This window comes from Colletotrichum orchidophilum (genome assembly GCF_001831195.1).
Source record: "Colletotrichum orchidophilum strain IMI 309357 chromosome Unknown Scaffold_42.1, whole genome shotgun sequence".
Classification (NCBI taxonomy): Eukaryota; Fungi; Ascomycota; class Sordariomycetes; order Glomerellales; family Glomerellaceae; genus Colletotrichum; species Colletotrichum orchidophilum.
In genome coordinates this window covers 116,836-140,113 of record NW_019172998.1, presented here as the reverse complement: position 1 = coordinate 140,113, position 23,278 = coordinate 116,836, and the positions used below count along the sequence as shown (strand labels likewise).

The 23,278-nt window shown below is 52.3% G+C and overlaps 6 protein-coding genes across 6 annotated transcripts; 1 reads left to right on the top strand and 5 right to left on the bottom strand.

The window, feature by feature from the left end:
* Positions 1-3,865: 3,865 nt before the first annotated feature.
* CORC01_05891 (uncharacterized protein) lies at positions 3,866-6,133 on the bottom strand (the record flags this gene model as incomplete). The annotated part of the gene is made up of 3 exons (XM_022617533.1): positions 3,866-3,911; positions 3,988-5,770; positions 5,839-6,133. 3 exons carry the CDS (start codon positions 6,131-6,133, stop codon positions 3,866-3,868), a joined length of 2,124 nt encoding a protein of 707 aa, XP_022475951.1.
* A 21-nt stretch (positions 6,134-6,154) lies between these two features.
* Positions 6,155-6,505, bottom strand: CORC01_05890 (uncharacterized protein; the record flags this gene model as incomplete). Its single annotated transcript, XM_022617532.1, has 1 exon — positions 6,155-6,505. One exon carries the CDS (start codon positions 6,503-6,505, stop codon positions 6,155-6,157), a length of 351 nt encoding a protein of 116 aa, XP_022475950.1.
* Positions 6,506-7,246: 741 nt separating this feature from the next.
* On the bottom strand, positions 7,247-9,519 carry CORC01_05889 (LAS seventeen-binding protein; the record flags this gene model as incomplete). Its single annotated transcript, XM_022617531.1, has 2 exons — positions 7,247-9,153; positions 9,243-9,519. The coding sequence occupies 2 exons, from the start codon at positions 9,517-9,519 to the stop codon at positions 7,247-7,249; spliced, it is 2,184 nt and encodes a 727-aa protein (XP_022475949.1).
* A 7,347-nt stretch (positions 9,520-16,866) lies between these two features.
* CORC01_05888 (uncharacterized protein) lies at positions 16,867-17,383 on the bottom strand (the record flags this gene model as incomplete). Its single annotated transcript, XM_022617530.1, has 3 exons — positions 16,867-16,946; positions 17,085-17,170; positions 17,265-17,383. The coding sequence occupies 3 exons, from the start codon at positions 17,381-17,383 to the stop codon at positions 16,867-16,869; spliced, it is 285 nt and encodes a 94-aa protein (XP_022475948.1).
* Positions 17,384-20,201: 2,818 nt separating this feature from the next.
* CORC01_05887 (endoribonuclease L-PSP) lies at positions 20,202-20,692 on the bottom strand (the record flags this gene model as incomplete). The annotated part of the gene is made up of 2 exons (XM_022617529.1): positions 20,202-20,490; positions 20,589-20,692. The coding sequence occupies 2 exons, from the start codon at positions 20,690-20,692 to the stop codon at positions 20,202-20,204; spliced, it is 393 nt and encodes a 130-aa protein (XP_022475947.1).
* A 1,215-nt stretch (positions 20,693-21,907) lies between these two features.
* Positions 21,908-23,019, top strand: CORC01_05886 (SAP domain-containing protein; the record flags this gene model as incomplete). The annotated part of the gene is made up of 3 exons (XM_022617528.1): positions 21,908-22,540; positions 22,588-22,624; positions 22,679-23,019. 3 exons carry the CDS (start codon positions 21,908-21,910, stop codon positions 23,017-23,019), a joined length of 1,011 nt encoding a protein of 336 aa, XP_022475946.1.
* Between the last annotated feature and the right edge of the window lie 259 nt (positions 23,020-23,278).

Here is a 23,278-nt window from a genome sequence, read left to right as displayed (position 1 = left end):
TGGCCTCCGAGTCACGAAGGACGGCCGCTCCGGACTTCAGATGCTTCAGACTTCAGATGCCTAGGGATAGAGCCATTCCGCCCCTATACGCGCATCACTCTATACGGTGCTACAATCACGGCGTTGGTAGCTTTGATGCAGAAGAAACCCTTTCTCATGGGACGAGAAGTGTAGAAGTGGATGCACATGGATATTGCTCGTGAAATGCAGGTAGGCATGGGTTCTGGCAAGGCTGCTTGTCTAGACGTCGAGAGCTAGAACTGTTAGCGATTGGAGGTAAACAACATTGAGCTATGGACCTGTTTCCCCGTTCTGTTTCGCTCTAGGGGCTCTTCACTATTGTAGAGGATAGTTTCCAGAAAGAGCGTAGATATCAACAAACCCTTGGTACAACTCGACGTCTCTGAAAAAGCCCCGGTAGTGGTGGCTGTTTGCCGAGGAGCCCCAGGGACACCTCACCTTTCCACATTCGCTGCCAACATGAGGATGGATTACACTGGTGTTTTTGGTACTTACGTCGTCTCGACTACTTAGCTATGGAGGCTGTATGGCCCGAAGATCTAGCCTAGAATCTACCGGAACAAGCTGAGTCTACCTGATGAGCCTACTTTCCTTGACATGGAGCTAGAAAGATGCCATCAAGATGCTTCGTTTCTCTTCTCGGTATGTGTGAATATGTTGAAGAGGGGAGAGCTAACATGTGATCTCAAGAAAGCGACGGTGATTGCGGAATGGCCCGGCTGCTCTTCGTATATAGAACACTGCAGGACGGCGTATAAGGTTCTGTCCAAGCCCCAAACTCTTCAATTATTCCTTCTCGAGGAGATAGATAGCCTGGAATGATTGCAGACACGTAAGCCACCAGGCACCAAACACCAAAAGTAGATGGCCTCTCATTGCGAATGTGTTGGGACTTGCTCAAGCTCAAGTTGAGATGAAGGGAAAATAGCTTCCGAGTAACTTTCCAGGTATATTTTAGGAGAGTCAACCCCGAGACCAGGATAGAACGAAGCTCACTTGTTACAAAGAAGCAATAAGGAGCCAACCCCGTGCATTCTTTCACCTGCACATCGGCCACGAGCTTCCCCATCGCGGTCTCACTATACCCATCTGACCACCACGAGCATGACAGTAAGCAGGCTGCGGACCGAATAGGGCGGTCGTACCCTCCGATGGAAGGCTTATGATAGTTTCGTCCGAGGGTCGCGTTGGCTGTTAAAAATGCCGAAAGGGGTTTGCCTTCGGTCTATCTGCATTTTAGGTGACACCTCCCTGGGAGTCAACCTCGTTCAGCCTGGGATATGCCCTACTCTTCTTCGACAGCCTCGCATTCACTAGGACTCTTGGATTATTGTTACAAATTGGCACCAATTACCTTATGCCACGGGACCGAGAAGAATACACCAAGATGAGTTGAAATCCGGCGGAAGACACTTTGTCTTCGGTTTGTCTGACGGCAGGCTTATATGTAATTGCCAACGAGTTCACTTCAACGATAGGGAATCTTGGATGTTGAGCTCCGCCCCTTGCGTGTTTTCCAATATTAGTTGAATATTGCTACGGGAGACACGTCAAAGTTCCATGGAAACGTTCATCCTGACTTCATCTCGTAAGCTTCACCCTTATTATAAAGACTTCCTGCTAAATAGGGAAAGGGAGCTCGAAGATGTTTCAATTGAGTCCAGCCAGATCTTCTCACCAATTGGGGTGCTATATAACAAAGTCCCTGGAAAGTCGATATGAGCTGAAGTCAACGAGAGATGACATACTTATCGAAATTCAATCTGTAGCACACTTGGTAACCAAGCCAGACAATTCGATTCTAGAATCGTAGGGTTTGTCTCGTTTCTGCGTATGCTTACAAACATCTCAGCCAGTAGCCATCCTAAACACAAACCATCTTTACCCAGAAGAACACTGGCTGCGTTGAAGTATCATTTCAATACACCCACGAAGCCCGCGTCTGGGCCAATCGGGTTCATACACTTTACATCAATCTTTCCTCCCATAGTTTGTGAGACATCGTCACAAGGCATTTCATTATTCCCACGAGGGTTTTCCTGCAAAAAAATTGTATTTTTAAATCGCCATTACTGTGATATTTCAGAAGACATACATAAATCCAGGTGGCTCAAGACGAAAGCCGTCACGAAACTCTGGAAATTACTCCCTGCTCAGAGACATGACTCTGGGAGCGAAGCTGCGTGTATAAAGACGCGCATGCTCATCATAGCGAGAATGTATGTATTCTTTACCAAGTGACTTGGACAGAGAGTATACGGAATACCAAGATTCAAGAAACCCTTTCGTGTACTCATCCGACGAGTAAACAGCATTGTGATCGCGTCTACTCTGGTAAGAAAATACCTTTTGACCCAGAACAAACCGAGGTCACGTCAAATGCCTTGATACACAACTGAAGCTCGCAGAACTAAATCTTCTGTTTTCGTACCTTGTATGTTCCGCGACTTCGTAAATGTTCTCTAATGGTCATAGACCACATCCTGTCCGTGCCGAGGTGTCGGCCCAGGAAGTCGACCTCGAAACACACATCCCGGCTGGGGTTGTCATTACCCATTCACGCCGGATGAGTCTCTGGTCGAGGTACATGCACGGGGTGTCTCCAGGTGACACCAAACGGAAACATGGGAACATCTTTCATCCCATCATTTCCTCCTCGTTCCGTGCTCCCCACGTCTAAGCAGAAGAGGTTAGCTTTCGATAGACGGGCATCATGCGTCGACCATTCTTACGCCAGTATCTAGATATTTTGACTATTCATCGCACTCGCACACACGCAAGGCAAGCAAATGGGAACGGTACAGAAACGCCGCCGGGGGCCAGTCTCCTCCCCGCAAACAAGCTGCGTTCGCTCCCCTCTTCCACTTGACCATGATCCTAGCACCGCCCCTGGGTCATCTGGTTCAACCCCCCTTAAGAAGAACGTGGGCGATACAGCATTTGTGAAGTGACTACACACCTTGCCTAGTCCCCAAAGAGACTCTGGGAGACATTTCCTACAACTCGGGTCAAGGTGACTACCGGCTTTGACAACCCTTATGCGTCGGTTGTAATGCACGACGACGACGGAACAACAACTTCCCGTTAAGCAAGTCCTGGTTGGTGTTTGTTCAGTAGCAAGCGTCGTCTACTCGAATCCTCGAGCACAATAAAGCAGCAGACATATTCCCTCAGCAAGGAACTGACGTTGCTAAATATCTGCTGACTGTCCCTCCATTGGCCTGACACGAAACTGCACGACCCTCAGTTCCACGTGACTTGGGAAACGAAGCCACCCTCTACCAGGAACCACAACAAAGAATAGCCGTCACGCGAGGACTTGCCTCACAGCACGAGCCGCTGCTTGAGTAGACCCCCTGCCTACCGCAAAATAATTGAAAAGTCTGAAGGATTCTATACCTATCCTTTCCCGAATATCATACAGGTAGGCTGCCAACTCGTCATACCACTTAAACCTAGACGAGAAATCCTAGACGAAGACCAAAGGGATCTTGGCAACCATTGTCCCCCTGGGATCGCCTCCCCTCCCCCCTCTCTCTCTGCTGGTATCCGTCCTCTTTCTCATTATCAAGCACAAGAAAACAAAAGGTAAAAAGAATTCCCCCACGCCTCACACCCCGAGGTTTTTTGTAATGTCCCTAAAACTCCAGAACACAATGTGATGTAGTCCTTGCCACAAGAAAAGTGAACAATGACCTTGAGACCGCCAATATCACAACCTGATATATTTCCCATGCCTGCGCTACTGCCGCCGCTGTCGTCGTCCAGAAGGCAATCTAACCTCTCAAGGACTTGATGAAACAAGAAACCAGTTGTCCCTATGTTGTGCGGGTTGACCTTGGAACTATTTGAGCATGGAGTGGGTGCGGATGCCCTTGGGACCAAGTTCACTTGCGGAAAGTTAGCAAAATGTCAAAGCCAAAATGAATTTGGCGGTCGAAGGAAAATAAAGGGGGAGAAGCTTACTTGTAGTCGACTCTGCTCAGGCTAGCTTGTCGCTGAGCCTCGAGGCCGGCCATGTCGAGGTTGTGCTGGCAGAAAGCGATGCGCGCGGCGACCTGCGCTCCCAGAAACATGGCCTCCTCGAAGCCGTTCTTGTTCCACTCGCTGAGATAGGTGGGCAGCGTGGCCAGCTTGATGCTAGTGGGCGTCTGGCTGTGGAAGTGATGGCCCGCAACGGACTGGGTACCGTTGGGACCCGCATCGCCGCTGGGACCCGGGGTGCCCTGGTTCTGAGCAGAGGCCGTGGTCGCGGCCTGAAGAAGAGGGTTAACGCCCGAGGAGCCGGCGGCGGCGTTGGCGGGGAGCTGGTGCGGGGCCCCCGTGAAAGAACCCGTGGGAGTCTGCGCACCGGTGCCAGTAGGGGTCGCGATGTTGGACGGCAGTTCTGAGGTGAACATTGTAGCCGTGCTGGGGGAGATGAGGTGACGGGCCAAGAGGGTCTGAACAATGTTGTCCTTCAAGCCGCGGAGGCGAGCGCCGTTGCCGACGAAGACGAGGTTGTCCCAGCACGGAGGGCGCATGTACATATCGTCGATGCCTTGAATGGTGCGGTAGATTGTGGTCACGATGCGATCTATCTCGCCACGATCAGCAAAGGTGAAGCGCTCGAGGCCGACTTCAATGTCGCGTCGGATACGCTTGGCTTGGAGCTGTGGGGCGCCGTTGGTGACGGCGGAAGCCTCCAAGGGGGTCGCAGCGGTATGGCCATTTGTACCATTCGACTCGAGAGCTGGAACTGGAGCTGCAGCATCCGTTGACACTGCCGGAGCCGTAGACTCTGCGGGCTTCACGTCACCTTCGGTGGTCGCAGGAGCTGTGATGTCGGCGGGCTTGGTGCCATCCGTCATCTCAACGTCCTTGGACTCAGTCGAACCGCCCGCATCTTCCCTTTTGGGCTCCTCCTTGGCCTCTGGCTTGGGTGCCTCCAGCTTGGGCGGTTGAACCTCCTCCATGACGACCTCTTCGAAGTGGAATGTGTTGTGGGTTCTCTTGGTGTTGGGCAGACGGACCGGCTTCGCTGCCTCGGCTTCCTGGGTAGCCTTCGCCTTCCTGCCACCCTTTTGCTTCTCCTTCTCCTTCTTGGCGAGAAACTCGCGCGCATTTCCACTTGTGACAATGGAGGCCACATCGAGAACACCCTCCTCAGCCACCTTTTCCTCAATGTCCTCCTCGGAGGTGGGAACGACTGGTTGCGCAGTGGGCGCGGCGGCTGGAGCCACCTCGGGAATGGGTGCGCTGGGAGGAGCTCCTGCCGTCTGAGCTGTCGGGAGATCCATAAGGGAAGGGCTGTTTGGCGCATATGGCAGTACCTCGCAGATGTGGCTCTTCTTCAGCTGTTCCGCCATGTCGTACTTGAAGTCCTTGCCCTTGAGCTTCTCAAGGAGCTTGCGCGTGAACATGTCGCCGCCTGAGATGAAGCGCTCCGGAGTTGGAGAACCGAGCTCTCCATGGTTGACTACGCGGCCGTCGTGTATGCAGGTAACGTCGACCTTTTCAAAACCAATGTCCACCACGGTGAGACTGGGCCACTTGAGGCCGTACTGAGTAGCGATACCGCTGTGGATCATGCAGAGGGACGGAGTGCGAGTCTTCTCGAAGATGTAGCGCGCGATCGTTTCGGTATCGGGGCGGCACCATTGTGGCGAGGCCATGAGCATGATTGGGGTATTGTGATAGGTGGTTGTGAGCATGCTGTGAACATGATCGAGGAACGCCAGAAACGCCTCCATGTTGGTAATGCGACCGCCTGAATGAACCGTCAATTAGTACACCAAATATTTCAATAAATGCAATCACCAAAAAGGAAATCCGCACCTTGCATAGGGTAGACGGCGCCTTCATCCGAGTCGGTATCCTCAACCCACTCGTACTCATCATCGTCGGTCCGCGGGCCATCGATGGCAAGCACGACATTGGCATTGGCCTTCTTGCGCTTGAAGGTATGGAAGGGCCGCCACTCGTCCGTCTCTGCGTCCTTGAACATGCGTGTCGGGATACGGTGGACGGGCGGGGTAAGCTCGCCGCATCCCAGCTGAGCCATTGTGGTCTTGCTGCCGGGACAGATGATGAGGACCTGGTCCTCGCGGAACTTGCCCGTCTGGGTTGACATTTTGCCGGCGCGCGAAGCTTTCTAAGCACCGCTGGGAGTTTCCGTCAAGTAGTCGTTGAGCGCGGGGGTGCCTGGAGTGCCGGGGGGTTTGGCAGCACCTTTTCTCGGAGTCTTCTTGGGCGTAACGGGGACCGTTGGCGGGCAAGGACGCGGACGAAGTCGAGTCGCGTAAGAATTGGCGACGTGCTCAGAGTCGCTATCGCTCTTGCTGCTGCTGTTGGCACCTGGGCTGCCACTGCCCCATCCATAGCTGGCATTGGGTGGTGGAAAAGGACCCCAGATGGTCCGTGCATTCATTCTCGCATCATTGTTTCTCCGAGCCTTGCAGCCATTGCATGCACATCTCACATGGACATATGAGCTCGGTCTCATCGTGAGAATAGCTGGACTTGTGGTGTTTGTGTTTGGGGAGAAGAAAAAGGTGATGATAATGCCCGAAAAGCTGGAAGTGTTGAAAGGAAAGACAGTAACTAAGAATGAGAGTGGGAGCATTGAGCAAACCGTCCATAAAGAGAGAAGTACCCAGTCCTTTACTTTAGCTAAGGCCGCATCAGCTTCACATTCACATAGAAAGCCGCACACCGTGAACATGAGATTTGATTGTCTGAACGTAGGGCCAGGCACCACGGCCAACAAGACTTGTTCTGAATGATTGATCATTATCTTTAGGCAATAAGTAGAATACTAGGCTGTCTGCGATATGTGACCCAGGACACCCCTTTTTATAGCAGTCAAGCTCCGTTGAGTTACTTCCCAGCGCATTGTAAGCTGTCACGCATCGCCCGTTATCTACAGAATCCTGTCTCCAATTCTCCTGACCTCATTGACCATCAGGTACAGTCCTGTGTCTGGTCTTCCCCATAACATGGTGTTGCTGGCGCCTTCTTTTACCTAGCCACTTTGTTCTGTACATCCGTAAACGCCTTTTGCCTGTCATCAAGTTGGTCGTTATTTATAAATTGTTTGGTATCCCTAACCGAGGATGCCAGTCCCAAATTTCCCAAACGCCTAGTACACATCTTGAGTGATGTACGGACGCCTGTTGGGCACCAAAAGGTGCCGCGGCGCCTGTGTCGCTGAAAAGACTAGAAAAAGAAAAGAAATTGAATGGTATCATGCGACATTGACTGTTTGGGGAGTGGTGTGTCTCGACTCAAAGTTCGTAGTTTCTCTCAGGGATGAACCCAAGGGGTTCAAGAAGTCTCCGTCATCCGGAAAGGCTCCAGGTGCCATGGGCGTCGCTTGCTCGGGTTCCTGGATCCTAGGGGTCTCAGGGGTAGATAGATCGTCCACTCGTGGCCCCTCAGTCACAATAGAGTCGATTTTCTTCCTCTCATCATCGTCGGAAACATCCGGCGCCGTCTCGTGAATCGAAGGAATGTTGTCCAATCCGCTTCGGATAGAGCATGCATCGATGGATTGTCTCGGCGAAAGAGTGAAAGAGGACTGAAGAGGGCTGTGAAGATGGCTGACGTCTCCAATATCACTTTTGCTGGCACGGGAAGTTCTCATGGGGCTTCTTGCGGGCAGAGGCGGGGGAATCCTCTTGGGAATGGTAACCAAAGCGCCCTTGGCGTGGATAGGAGCAGCCATGACGACGGTGCGCGCAGCGGGCTGTACGGCTGCAACCTCGAAGATGATGGGCTCTTCGTCGTCGTCTTCCTCGTCCTCCTCATCGTCGGCGTCAGCGGCTGGCTCATCACTCTGAGCATTCTCGTTCTCGTCGTCGTTCCTGGTGATGATGCTTGCATCGTCCTTCGTGTAGATGCTAGACGCCTTGGTGGCAGCATCATCCGCAGTGCTGACATCGGTGCGCAGGTGATCGTCGCTGTCAGTCATGACGGTTCCCTCAATCGAATGGCTTCCGCTGATCTGCCTTAACGGAGTGAAGTCAATCTTGGTGTAGTCAACCTCCTCAGGCTCCTCCTCCAAGGGCTCCTTCAGAACAGGGAGGCTATTAACGGAGGCGCCATCTTCGCTCTGGCTCTGGCTCTGGCTTGGCGAGGTGTATGGCGTCCCTGTCGGGTTTGAATGTGTCCAAGCCTCGGACATTTTGGTGCGGCTGGTTTTGGTAGACATCAGGCTGCCTCGGTTACTCTTCGTCGTGAAGGTTTCGCCACTTTGCCTGAACTTTGAAAAGCCCGGGCTAGAAGGAACAGGGTGGAATTCGAATTGATTGCTCGTAGGTCGAAGGCGGGTGCCAGCCTCTCGGATCTCTAGCCCTGCCATCTCCAGAGCCAAGACACCGAAAGGGTCAGGGTCCTCGGTGCTGGGAATGCCGAAAGGAGTCTTGGGCGATGCTGGCGAACTCCGAGGCGTTTCGATCATGGCGTCTCCCGGTGCTGGCAATGCCGACAGCTTTTTCAGAATTGCCTGGTCGGCGTCGATCCTTCCCTCTGCCTCTTTTATGACTTCGAAAAGAGGGCGTGTCTCTTCCACGTACCTCGACACATTGCCTGCAACCACGTCCATCGCTGTTACATTGCCACCGTAGAACCTCTCGTTTTCGTTTGCTCGTTCTGTCAAGATACAGCCGTTCATGTTGACGGTCTGAGTTTGCCCTCTCGCCTTCATGTACGTCAGAACTGTGTTGTCAAGGTCCTTCCATCTGTTGTCGACTTCTGTAGATTCCAGCGGAACCAGCGGTCCAGTGGTAAGGCCAATGTCCTCGCCCAGTGTAAGGGTCGGTTTAGTTATTAGTGCTTCTAGAGCGGCAATGTTGTTTATTACCAGGACACAGTCGTAAATGTCAATGCCCATGATGAAGCTTAGAGAAGGCGTGTGGAGAAGAATGCCTGAAGGTGGCGACCAGGTGCCATCGGCTTTGCGAGCAATGAGGATCCCTGAACCGCCTGATCCGGTCATCCACAGGCCGGATCGCATGCAGGTGAAAATGGCGATGCCAGCTGCATTTTGTAGGATGCGAGAGGGAATCTTCTTGAAAATTCGTGCTGGGGTTTTTGGTTCGGCGTTGGCGTCGCTGCTCGTCTGGTCGTCCAAAGGTGCCAGGAAGCCGTCGGCTAAACGAGCGAAGTGGTGTTAGTGAGGAATCACGGCATGATGCGGTCGAGCTTCAGCAACCCTCTCCGCCTTGTCAAGTTATACTCACAGCAGAATGACTTTAAAATGCGAGCGGCTCGCTCGCATTCGGCGTCGAGCGTAGCCGGCCAGAAGGCCTCCCGGCCGATTCGTGAAGTCGTAGCTGAGGCGAGGGCTGCGGTGGTGAGCGGCGCGGGTGCCTTGCTGGACCAGCGAAAGACCTTGTCGAGGGGGGATTTGATACTGCTTGCAGTGACGACACTGCTTCGTCCGTTGCTTGTGCTGCTCGCGTTGCTGGTCCTCCTCCTGACTTCCCAGGATGGGAGGAAGCTCGAAACCCGTTGCATACTTCGTGGCTTTGAATGGTGGGTTTATTATGAGTGTTGGTGTTGTCTTCCTGTCCCCTTTCGCGGATGAAGACGGGGGTTCGAACGCAGCGACATGCGTCGGGGTATTGCGCGGTGTTGCTCATTCACAAACACCCAGAAACTCCTGTGATCCTTCTAGTTCCCGCCGATATGGGAAGGAGTTGAAGAAACAGAAATTAAAAGCAAACGAGAGATTGGGGGACGAATTGGGCTTTGTTAGACAGGATCAGTCCAGGTCCACTGGGTCAACTCAGCCTCCTCCACTTTGCGAAAGGCCGGGCGAAGCAGCGATTTGTACAAGGTGCAGCGTAGGAGCGACAGCGGATGGCGTACAGTTTGTAGCAGCGGCAGGCTCCCGGTTCACCACCCAAAATGCAGCGGGAACTTGGGAAGAGCGGAGGGGGGTGTGGGGGGGGGGGGTGTCGTCTACGGGCCAAGCGGGGAGCAGTGGGCGTCTGGCTTGGGAGGGGTGTGGGCTGCCGACAAGGGAGGGGACGGGAAGAGGCCTTGAGACTTGGGAGACACTGGCGAGAGGCAAAAGTAAAGGTCTGAAAGTGTTTGCGCGCAGGTGACGTGGGCGACGAGGATGACAAAAGACGAAGGATCCCTGTCACCCTTGTTCATAGACGGCGCCGGGCCAGATGGGCCATGGCTCGCTCGGGTCCAGGACCAACTTTTTTTTTTTGACCGGACCAGACCAGACGAGACCAAGTCCCAAGACCCGAACCAAGACCTGGCGGCTTGTTCTGGGCTTGGTGAGTCTTGACCCAGTTGAACGGCAGACGCGGTGCCGTCAGGATTCCGCAGAGGGCGCCTGGTGGAGGCGAGAGATGCGCATCATAACACCAGAGAATGGTGCAGAGTAAGGCGAGTATCCGTAATGAGAGGAACTCAGTCAGGCAAGCCCGGGACATTGAGGTGCTGTAAGTTTGACAAGGTACCTGTCTACCTGCCTTTCGATGAGTAATTGGGTGTTGCCTCATGCGCACGCCGGATAGAGATGATGCGATGAGTGAGACCGGGATCAGGGGACCTTTATGACAGCGGGAAGATGGCGGGATGCAAGAGGTGGCTCGTTGAAAGGTGAAGGCCTTGAGGTAAGGATGACCACACGTGTTTTTCACACGATTCATAGATGTAGGTAGGTACCTCTCGGAGTATGTAGGTACTGGATCGTGGGACTTTCGAATCGGGCAAGAATGAGAAAACTGGGTGAGCCACCGGCCCTGAAGTCTGGCCCGATTCAGCGCATGCTTTGCTCCTTTCAGGCTTGCACAAGTCATGGGGTACGTCGACCAGAGGCGGGGCCAAGCTCTCAGCTGAGGAATTCGCAACCTGACCGACTCTACCAAAACCTTTGTGATTGGGTGGTGTTGGAGACACCCACTACGTTGCAGGCTGTCTACGAAAACCTCAACATGTTAAGGCAGTCACTAGTGTACGTAGTAGCCCACGACAAACCAACCCACGTTGACTGCCCTGTTAGCTCATGAGGTATCCGTACCCGTACGCGGGACTGGGACTGGGACTGGGACTGGGACTGGGACAGAGCACTTCGTGAGGTACCTCGGCTGCTTGGCCGGGGTTGTCATCAGCGCCGCACCTCGGGCATCCTGCACTTGCCGATAGCGCCAAGGTCTGCAGCCTGACCTTGGAGCGAACTTGGCTACAACGGGACTGACAGCAAAGTGCATGCATTGGGGATGACAACGCTGTCGGGGAAGGAAGCCATGGCCGCCATGCAGCTACTGCCAGCAAATGCTCGAGCCGAGCTTGGGGGCGATATAGCGGATTGTATAGAAACGTGCTGGCCGCAACCTGCAACCTTTCGGCAAGCATCAGGCACTTTGGTGATGGGCCATGCATGCCTGTTTCCATATTGCATGAGAGTGAGCCTGAACGTGGGTAGGATATAAGAAGTTGCGCTGTATGCGGTACGTATGCAGACGTTACGCCGGCAACAGCTCGAGCACTGCATCTCAAGACTCAGGGATCAAGTACCCATCTCACATCACTCAGACTCGGACTCGGGGACTCGATTCGACATGCAGATCGCGGCCAGAAAAAGATAGCAGAGACAAAGCTAGCTGAGCCAAGGGAGACAAATATCGATAAAGAAGATTGAAGAGAAAGCAAGCATGGCAGCCGCCTGCTCATCCGCTACGGTAAAGGCGAGAACAACAAGACAAAAGAAACTACTAACAAACCACGGAGTACAAAGCCAATCTAACCAACGTCCTCGATCGAACACGTTCATAGACCAGACTAGCAGTGGCTTGTCTAGCTTGCTCGGGCTGGATGGCCGCTGCACTTGAAGCACGAGTGTCTTCAATCCAAAGCGCATTCGCCCCCATCGGTGCCATCATGAGGTTCCTGGCACGCTTGGGGTCAAGAGTAAGCGCAGGGAGAGAAACTTCTCCTCCCAAAGCATATTGAGATGAAACCTTGTCATTTCAATGCGAGCCTTAGCACAGTCGAACTCGGCGTCTGCAATCTCGCAGCAACGCTGCGTTACCCTTCAACAGAATCCCTTTCGACCCCCTCGACCCTGATTGTCTCATTCGCGCGTCCGTCGCCCAGAGCGTGCAGCAAATGCACCTCAAGTCCAAGACAGGCACGCAAGAAAAAAGAAAGAAAAAGGGTCTGGGCGCAAGCAAGCACACGGACGGCGTTGGCGTTGGCGATCTCACTCATCTTGACTCTTGACTCGCCTTGACATGCAGCCTGACCCATGCTTCGGGTGAACCATGCTGTGTAAACCATCGTCCTTACTATGTATGGATACCTGAGTCGGTGGAAACTTGGGTAATCAGCTATCCATGTACCTACATAGTAGGACTAGGTACGGATACTCTACGTCTGCTGTTAAGTCGCCCGAGGAAAGAGAGAGAGAGAGAGAGAGCGTGCACCTTCATCTGCCTTCATTTTCAAACCACAAGACGTCAATCTGTGCGAACTGGCAAAGATGCCTTGAGACATCCAGGCGTCCCAGGGCAGGCAGCTTGGGCCGGGAAATAGCTGCCGCGCTTCACGTGTTGTGTGAATTTCTGCCTGCCTGTTGATAATTGTCTCAGATGTTGGTTCTTGCCTTGCGAGTAAGGGAAAAGAAAAAACACGTCTCAGCAGGAGGGAGAAAAGGAAGTTGCCCCCATTTTCGCGCATGCCATCGACAGCAGCCACAAGGTGGGTCCTTGCCCATTCTTTGCCTCGTGTGTCTCTCCAATGGGCGTTGGGTTTTATTTTCCATGTCTCTCCGTTGTCTCTCGGCGTCACTCTCTCCAGTCTCCTGTCTGCAGTGTCTGACTCTCACTCACCAAACGTCTCTCGACCCCAACTGCAATACCACGCACCACGGTATCATGACCTTCCGCTCCAACAGCAACAAACCGCCTATCCCAACTGCGCACCCACCGTCACAATCGTCTTCGCTTTGCGGGGCCCGGTTTGTTGCAGTGAACACAGTGACTCCTGCGACCCAGGGCCAGCAATTGTCCGAAGGAATGGCTTGGTTTATCGCCATCTCTTTAGATCGCCCCCTCACCCCTCCACTCGTCACACCTCACATAGTACACTTCGGTCGATTGGTGCTGCCAACGTCAGCCGGGTACAGAGTACTTCTCACCCCGTCGTTATCGCCGCCGTGTAGAGTATTGATATCGCCCACCACTCACACTATCCGTATGCGTACATGCGGGCAACCTCCAGGAGAGAGACCCTAGCTCTGTCCCGCGTCAAGACGTCTCCTTCATCCCACCAAGGCCAACTCAGCTCAATATTGCCGAACCTGACAGAAGCACCCGGACGACTTGTGCTGAAGACGAAAGGGTGTGGTGCTCTGTTTGGCGTTCCTGGCTAACGCATGGCCGTCGTTATCATGTTAATATCGACGCATCCGAACAATCAGCTCCTCGCATGTGTTAACCTGACAGCCTGCTTCGCTCGTCTGCTGGCCTCCTACCACTCCCTTCTCGGCTGCATCTGATCAAATCGTCTCTTCTTGGCCGCTCTCTCACCCGACCCCGCTATCATCCTCGTAAAGCGGGCGGGGAAGGATGGCCATATCGACTAGGGATGCTCACCACCCTCCACGGCAGCGATCGCGTCTGTGCTAGCTTGAGAAAGTCAAGAGGACGACAGCCGTGGTGACCGGCCACGAGCCGAGGAACCACCCAAAGCAGATCGGGCTCAAGCCACCAGGGGAACGACAAAAAGTAAACACTGTGACAATGAACCATTCTAGCCGAACCGGGAACTGTTTCATTCCACCCGAACGTGGTCACCGCTGCCGCCTCCGACTCTCCCGCTTGAATGGGAACTAGAAATCATGCCCTAGGACCTAGGCATCTGCAAGCCCACCTCTAGAGACTATCACAGGAGAGTTGTTATCCTTGGGCGAACCGAGCACCCGGCTAGCTCACACTGCAGTGAAGTCACACTGGCATCTGACGCTATCACACCAATGTCTCAACGCTCCCTTGGACCCGAAGAGTGCAGATTGCGTTGCAGCTCTGCATTCTTATTGAAGCGGGCGGCACCGCAAGCATCGTAGCGTCTGCGAGACGTTTTTGCTGCAGTTCGGCGCCGGCCTATGACTTCGCCTGTGGTCCGTGTCCGCCCCGTCATTTATATCTTACTCAGCGACATGACGAATCGACTGCAATTGCTTCGCATAACCTCCTTCGCCGTCGGCTGCCTACCTCACATGTTATTATTTGTCGCATGCTGGTATCGCGACCACAAGAACCAGCCCGCCAGCGTTGATCTTATAAGATGCCGATCCAGGAGCAGGCGGGGTTACCCGTGCTGTTGATGCAATCAGCAGTCCATGCTCCTCCATTCCCCTCACACGCGCGTGGACACACTGGCGTGGTAGACGTCCTGAAAAGCCTTGCGTAGAAAGGCACGCAAGAGGCAACGCTGAGGGGCCGGCCAGTCTGAGTATGCTTTAGCAGCCAAAATCTGGCCGTCTTGGTGGGCTGTCTTACGGGGAAAGCGGCCTCGGCAGCACTGTCCCGGTATGAACCCGGATTCGTCCACGGCGAGGTGTACCAAAGATGAGTCCGTTGAGACGGGCACGCGCGTGGCCAACGCCGATGAAAGGACAACGGGGGACTGATGCGCCAATCAGCACACCACGTTGTCACCAGTTACGCCAAAACTCCATCAGTATTTGTGTCTCTTTGTTCTAAATTAGCGGCGTCCTTGGATTGCTTGTCGCTGGCAGTGGCAATATTCCCAAATCGTGAATCGACGAGGCTATGGATTTGAGGTAGCGAACCGCGGATACGGACGATCAATTCGTCCCAGCCACCTGGAAACTTCGCACATACCCCAGAATGCAAGCAAGGCAGGCCCACCCGAAAGCATAGTCCCAGTCGCAACATACCAATCAGATGCTCTTTGGGGGGTGGTTTTACTGGGCTTGACTTTTTATGCTCACGACAGCGACCTAGTCTCTCAATTCACGACAGATTATCCGAGTATTTCCTAGAGCACAACTATGTTGAGCGAGAAACTTAATCGTAAGCTCAACTGTGCAGTTGATACATAGCGCTGGCAAATTGGTGGCCCTGCGATTTTTCCTGTTCTAGGGGAGGAGAATTCCCGAGGTTCGACAGAAATTCGATGTTTGAGATTCATCTTGCGTGTTGTCTCTGCAATTTGTAGGAAGCCTTGGCCGTCGTTATCGTTTTGGCTCAATCACCAGCCTCTTGAAGGCTTAAAATAGCAGGATTGACCTTGGAAGCTGTTGCGAATGGGAAATGAAAATCCCCGCTTGTCCAGACAAATCCGAAATGGATGGAGCGGAGAAGGAAACTTCAAAGTCGAGGTGCCACCTGGAGAACGAAGCCCCATTAGTCTTCAGACGACCCGCTCGAGCTCGGTGAACAGGGGTTTAAGTTTGTTTTCATTCATTCCTCCGCTATTTGACTCAATGAAGAATGCTCGCCGTCCGGGAAGATGCGGCAAACCGCACGGTCTGGACTCGCCGCGTCGTCTACTACGTACTCACCAGACCTGTGGCCGATTCCGACTCTTGGGTTAGGAACGACAGTTGGGTCTTGGGTCAAGACGCAGGGTGAGCGCCCCGCCCCGTACGAGTTTCGAGCGCAGATGAGCCGTGTGTTGAATTAACAACTTGTCGGGGCTCCGGTTTGAAATGATACGCTGGGCATTTCCTGCGTCTGTCTTTGCAGGGCAAGGCGAGTCCGGGTGGTCGTGGCCGGGGAAAGTGTCTGTGCAAATTGCGCGGCTATTCATTCTCATCATCGAGAGAGGTTCAAGTCGGGTTCACCGGGTGCCAAGGACGGTTACCAAACGTTGATTCAGTGAATCATCTGGGATGGGGAGCCTGGGAAGGGTCGGCGATGTCCCACAAATGTCGACCTCACCTTGTGCGTTGTGGGGGCAACTGTTGAGCAAAAAAGGAAGACTTGACCATCTATCAAATCCAACGCAGTTGGTCTAAACTATGTGGACTCTACGGATAGACCGTCATTACAAACTTGAATTGGGGTTTCCAGAGGGTAGTAGAGTTCAATGAGCGGTTGATCATTTGGTAGGAAGAGCTGAGAAAAGAGACGATGAACGTTCAGAGACTCCACAGGCGCCCAAGCTTTCCTGGCGATCGTCACAGGTTCAGATTCACGGTTGTTCGGGAACCGGGGCCACCGCAAGCCCTGCACTTTTCCCATCCGTACTCCGTGCACTACGGATAGATCTTTGCTGCCCTATCCCCGTCAGCCCAACGAAGTTTGTGAAGTAAAAAACTGCAGGGAGGGAGGGTTGCGCTGCTTTTCGGCTTGTCATGTCCAAGGCCCAGGGTCCTTGCCTGCGCCGGGCAGTGCCAGTTGCCATGAGGTCATCAAAAACCCCTGCTCTCCTTAATCTCTCCGCAACAGGTTCTTCCTGGTTACCAAGCCGGTTGAAACTCTCTTGTCAATCCTTGTTCAACCTTTCATTGCGGTTGGCAGCATGTCAAACACTCAACAGTGGGCAACATGTCACGCTCGGATACACCAATAGAAAGAAGTATCGCCGACAAGCAGATGTTATTCTCCTTTTTTCTTTCTTTTTTTTTTTTTCTTCCAAATATTATTCTAGCACCGAAAATTGTTCCAGAATACAACATAGAACCAAAAAATAAAATAAAATAAATCAAATTAACATGCCCGCCAGCCAAACTTTCTTGCACTATGGATATCGTACACGCCAGTGATGGCCAATGAAACGCAGTTCGCTCCATAAAATTCATGTCCTTCGTGGTCGAGCGCAGGATTGTACACTACTGAATTAAGCTTCAATCAAATCTTTTTGAGGCTGAAATTACAACTGCTTCTTCAACCCGCCGATCGAGCCAATGCCGTCTGCGACGTCGGCTGCTTGTTTGTTTCCCTTGAGTTGGTCTGTGGGCGGGGGGGAAGCCGAGGTCAGCGGGGAGGGGAGATTCTCTCGGAAATTTCCATCATCACGCCCTTCTTCGTCTTGTAAGACGGCCGGACGGGCAGACGGGCAGACGGGGGGGGACATTTGTCAAAACTCACCATCAACAAAGTCTTGTCCGGCCTTCATGCCCTGTGCCTGCATTTTTTTCTTTTCGGCTTCCGCCTTGGCCTTGAACATCATGATTCTGTTTTTTCGCGCGCGACAAGTGTCAGCATGAGCCAGAGACATTGGGTTACAGCTGCCCGTCACGATTCGGGACTCGGGAGGGGGCCACTCACCCGACTTGCTCGATGATGGGGTCGAGCATGCCTTGCTGATAGGCGAAGAAGCCTCCGACGAAGACGGCCAGGATGATGGCCAGTGAGATGATGAGGGAGTTGGTGGTTGAGGTCTCCATGGTGTTTTTTTTCTTTCTTGTGGTGGCGGTAAGTGCGTGTGAGTATAAGGGACGCGGGACTGCAGTATCGCGCGCAAGCCGTTTATTGAATGTTTTACAAGCGTATAGATGGTTTTCTTGCTGATTTCCTCACATCTTTCTCACTGCCCTTCGACAGTCATTTATATACATCTTTGCTCTTTTGACATTTCAAACCAAAAAAAACTTGATCTGGCGCGTAGCTTATTCTCTCACATGCAGGTTGCGTGTGTAACGCCTCCTCGCGATTGAGAGATCGGCAATGACGTCTCCCCATCCCCATTTTCATGCCGGCCTGCCTTGCGTGGGGTTGTTGCTACGCCGCTCTCCGCGCATGGAGGGGCAGCGCAGGAAGATCAGGGTCTCTGAGAAACCAAGATTTGGAAAGGGTCGCACAACGCGTCAGAGGGGCCGGCAAACGGCAGGAGGAAAACATCATTGTTTTCCAAAAAAAGACTTGGTAAATTTGGTAATGGACGATGGAAAGATGGACACTCATTTTCTATGAGGGGGCCATGTCGTCGTTTTTTTTTTTTTTACCTCTTACTCTCCGTTACGGAGGTTTCTCATGCAGGTAGTCGGCCAGCCATTCAGATTGGACGAGATTATCTGGTAAGTAACGGTCGCTGATCGACTATTTCTCAACGGGAGCCCAGACCGCCTTCCCCGCGAACTTTTGCTAGATTACCTCTCCGGACATATTAGACAGAGAGCTCTTTTGTGGTCCGAGGTCGTGCGACGGGTTTGTTATCCGCCATTATGACTTCAACGCTGAGGGGGGCCATATGTTTTTGTCGTACGAGTAGGCTCAGCTCGCGAAGATGAACAGCAAGGGCCGAGGGGTTTTCTGAGCTGGACCCTGGTAGGGCGAGGTTGGTAACGATCTCATTGTGCATGAGATTTGAGGTTTATACCACCGTTACTATAGGATGTTCCTGGCGTTGAATGTTACCTTTACCAGCCTTGTTCAGGCTTATGGCAGGGCCGGTGTCGTTCCATGAGCTCGGCAGTTGCCAATGTGTTGAAATGTCATCTTGTAGGGGTAAAAGCGGTTGCAGGGGCTTCGTCCTATAAGTGCTAGGTCGTTTTCTATATCAATCAAACCAATGCTGCCTCTGCGCCGTCGCAGTGGCCAAGTTTGGTCATTTGCTCAATGCACTCCCCTTTGCCCCGAGCTTGTATTGGAATGAGATCAGACGCTTCTGAGAGTTGAGAGCTGCTCGTCGATAGCTCTGATGGCATATTTCCGAGTGCTGTAGCCTTTCGAGGTTAGGCTTCCACGACCCCGTTTCGATGGGAATATTGCGAAAGGGTTCATTCTACTTTAGGATGGGTTTTCTCTTTTCGACGTCAATAGAGCCGGCGGGTTTCGGTACTGGCCACGTGCGTATCGTGATGTGTATCTTCTAGACCTTGTTTCTGTGATTTTGCCGTCTCTCATGGACTGCAACATGGACTACGTATCATTCGTATACTATGCAACATCGAAGTCATATGCTCGCAAAGTCAGGGTCCGGAAGACGTTCTGTTCAAGCCATGATTCGAAGATTGATGACTGGTTTATTGTGAACATGAGGTGTCTCTCTTCCTCAGCCCCTTCTTCTGCAAATCATCTCGCCGCTTGCAAAAGTCTTTGGTTCTCTCCTCGATTGCAAGAGATTGATGGGATTTCTGGCAGACTTGCTACGTCGGGAGAGGCATCATTCGGAATTCTGAAGCTGAATGACGATGAATTCGCCTCTTGGCTGGAAATCAACGCCTGAGTTCCACATGGTCTTTATTTGTGGTGTTTTGGTATATCATAGCCTAGACTTTGGTCAAAACAAGTCCAAGTACGATGAGTACTCGATACGTCCGCTCAATCACTGTCTAAGGGACAGAGTTGAGAGATATTTGACATCCCTGATGCATCTACTTGCCAATCACTAGCTTTTGTTTGGACGTAGGGGTATAGATGACATTTAGCATCGTGGAGTCCAAATGTACAAACTTACACTTTCAATGAAGCTTGGGATAACCTTGGAAGCAGAGGTTGGGAAGAATAAGTCACGAATTTTACCGCAAGACCTGACTCATTGAAGGTATACTTTTTTCATAGAGGACAGCCGCAGCAGATATTGTACCTGGTCATCCGAGGGACAGCTCATGAGGTTTAATCCAGCTTACAGACCGCTCTATGGGTATGAGAACGAGGGGCGAAGATCCTGTCATAGGGCTTGGAGTCTTCTGTACCACCTCAGACGAAAGCCAGAAGTCGAAAGTCTAGTCTAGCTTCTCACTCGTGATGATTCCGATTCCACTGTCCAAGTCACAAAGACTCAACGCGAATCCGTCAGGGCTCGTCCTCATCAGTCTGTACTTCCTCTTCTTAGTTATTGGGGTTGTCATGTGATGTAATGTTGGAGAACAATCGATTTTTCAGTCAGCAGTCTTAATAATCAGAAAACCCGTCTCTCTGCCTTACAGAGCATGGATTGTTATCATTCCGTTTGGTATTTACATCCCGCTCTTAAGACCTGCTATTACATCGGTTATTTTTATAGCCAACTCGTCCTATATTCATAGGTTAATATGAGGCGCTCTGTTGATAATTAATTGGCGCATGATACTATCAGCTAACAAGGCAGATATCCGCCGTCTGCAGCTCCTTCGCAACCAACATTGCCCCTCGGGTGTTGGAGACTCACACAGGATGAAGCTGCGAGCTACCTTCTGCATATTGTCTCCTTCAAAACGAAAGTCACTCGATGGCCTCCATGTCCACCATGAAATTCGGAGTCATGACCCTGGAATGCTTCGCCTAAGAACTAGGAACCTCCTTTTTGGCCGTGACCTCGATCTCGATCTTCATCACGTCCTCCATCAACGCCGCCTGGATCATGGTTGCCGCGGGGCGGACCTCGCCAAAGTACTTTTGGAGCACTGGCCAGGTCTTTTGAAAGTCGTTGCGGTCAGGGAGAATGTATCGGACGCGTACCACGTCCTTGATCTCGGCGCCAGCCTCGGCGAGGGCGGCGGCAATGTTCTCCATCGTCTGCTCCGTCTGCTCGACGACGTTGGGGGATATGGCGCCTGTTGCGTAGTTGTAGCTGTGCAACCGCGAAGGTTAGTAAACAGGTTCATGCGTACATGAGCGTGTCACAGTCATTGAACCAGCAGAAGTTGAGTGGAAGGGGGAGACACGGACCCTGTTGTTCCAGACACGAAGATGAGATCGCCCGAAATCACCGCACGGGAGTAGCCGATTTGTGCCTCAAAGGCAGAGCCTGAGCTGATGTTTTTTCGGGTCATGATGGGCTGAAAGAAGGGCCGAACGGCTTGAGGCGACTGATGTGAGAAGGTGTGGTTGTCAGATGAGGTGGGAAATGGGAAGGAAAGACGAGGTGGATGAAATATAAGAGGAACTTGAGTCACTCGCAATATCAGATATTCCCACATGTCAGTACCGCGATTTCTACAAGAAAGAAAGAGTAGGCCAATGATAACCCTGCGCACAAGCCTGTAATGGCCGTATTGGGACATAGGCTAGCTTCATAAATTACCTCGGACATGGTGTCTCTGAGTGAAAACGCGCCCATTTTCAAAAACGCGAACACAGTTAGGATTGAATGAGACGTAAAGGGTTCCGAAGTCCGGCAGGTTTGTTTTAAAGGCGTTTTCCCTGTGCAAAAGGTAAATTGAGTATGATGCCGGGAATTCGTAACTGCGATGAGTCAATCCGCCATGCTGGGATGCTTCTTTAGATCATTAGGCGGGTCTCTTGGCGATAAGGTACACAGCAGGTGAAGCCTTTCACCGAGCCAATCCCGAGTAGGACTGCATCAACAAAACTCATCTGGTGAGAGCGGCCTTCCCATATTTCCCTCCCATTACAATATCTGAGGAAGTCTGGTGTATACAAACAACTGCAGTGAGCGTGCGAGAGAGAAAGTCCAAAAAGGAAAAAGATGATTTCAACTCGAAGATTAGATGAGTCGCATTCCGCTTCCCCTGTGTGGTCGTCCAGAGCGCCTTATCCACATCATGCTCCTTGGATTTACCCAAGGCAAGGCAGTTAAGACAAGCGCCGATGAGGATTTTGACACCCGATGATGCCCCAGGACGGTATCACGGAAGGCGCCTACCTACCTATCGTACGTATTGTAAGGATGGGCCAAGACCTACCTTCCCTCGAATTGGCTATCATCCGCGGTTGTTACCGCCTTCTCTGATAAGAAACCATCCCTCCCAGATGGCTGCTTCTAGAAAAGAAACGAGGAGGGAAGTACGAGTAGGGGCCTCACACGCTCTTACTTCCACCTGTTCCTGGCGTTCTCTTCCAACATCTCCCTCGCAGAGTCAACACCGAGTTTCCCCCATCCCCTCTTCGTTCCAACACTTCCTACAACCTCCTCGCCGAATACAGACATCGCCCAGAGAAACTGGCCTAAGTACTGTACATTCGAGCGAATCTAGTTCAGTCATTAGCAGAAGATATAGGAGAGGCTTCGCACTTCAAGAACCACCATGTCCGTCTCTCTATCTTTAGAGCTGTCCTCTCCGTCCTCCTCCATGCAGTCATCCTCCATCTATTCCGACTACAGTCAAGACGGAGAGCCGCAGAGCCAGAGCCAAGTCTACACCAAATCCGCGCCAAAGTTTGCGTCCAAAAAGTCCCCGTTCCTCAAGTATCCAGCCGGCATCCAGCGTCTCACCCGCCGCGGTCTTTGTACCTATGGCATCAACACGGGACCAGTACCTGATGACACAGACTGGACCAAGCTCACTGTTGCTATGCTCAGGGAGCAGCTTGTCATGCGTGAGATGCCGGACCACGGCAAGAAGGCTGTCCTCGTCGAGAGACTCGAGAACTTGGAGACGTATAAGCCTGAGGCTGTTGCTATCAGAGACGCTCCTGACGACAAGCCATTTGGCCCTATCTCCAGGAATGCCAGCAGCAACGGCGAGAAGCGTTTCTTTGTTGACATGGGTGATCAGAGCCACATTAGTGCTGTCAAGAAGGCGATGAAGGAAGACATGTTTGTGATCAAGCAGTCCGACGATTTTGATGGTGGGGTCAGCATTAGCGTTCATGGAGGCGGACCCGATACATACGGGGTGACTATCGGAAGTAGAACCTCATGCACCTGCTCGAGCATGGTAGGTTACAGTGAGGCGTCGTTCAGTCAATTGCTAATCTCAAATAGATGTTTCGACCCCGGAGCAACTGCAAGCACATCATCTGTGAGCTTGAACGCCACCCCCCTTTTGTTATATACAACATCTGACGAAGATTAGATGTCATGACGCATGTCTTTCGGGCCCCAGCTGAGCTCCTCCCGCAGAGAACCCTCTTTACCGAGGAGGTCATGAAGCTCTTTGACCGCGCACCCAAAATCCGCTTCACCGCAGTGGAGGCTAGCATGGACCCCTCCATGTCGGATGGTGTTCCGAAGTCCAAGGACGGCAAGTCCTGCCCTGTCTGTTTCAAGCACATTGGCAAGGCAGAGACAGTGTGTTGTGGCAAGTGTGGAAACCACACGCACTCGTCTTGCTTCGGCATATATACGCGACAGTACGCCGGATGGAGCCTCACGTGTCCTGTTTGTCAAGGTGGCTGGTCCGTCGCAGCTGTTTAAGGGCAAGATGAAAACATTTTTCAAAAGGTTTGGAGGGGTTCCGATGCCATGGAATGGAATTTCCCTGAGGGAAGGGTCTGACTGGCTTTGAAAGAGAATTTGGCAGAAAGATTGACGGCGCAATTAGGCAAAGAAGTATTTTCTTAGGAGCTAATTGTTCACTAGAGGGTTGAATGGCGAAGTAGAACAGCGAAGACGTACCTGAAATATACAATGTAATCACTATCAAGACCGAGCACTATGGTAGAAGAATCCTCAA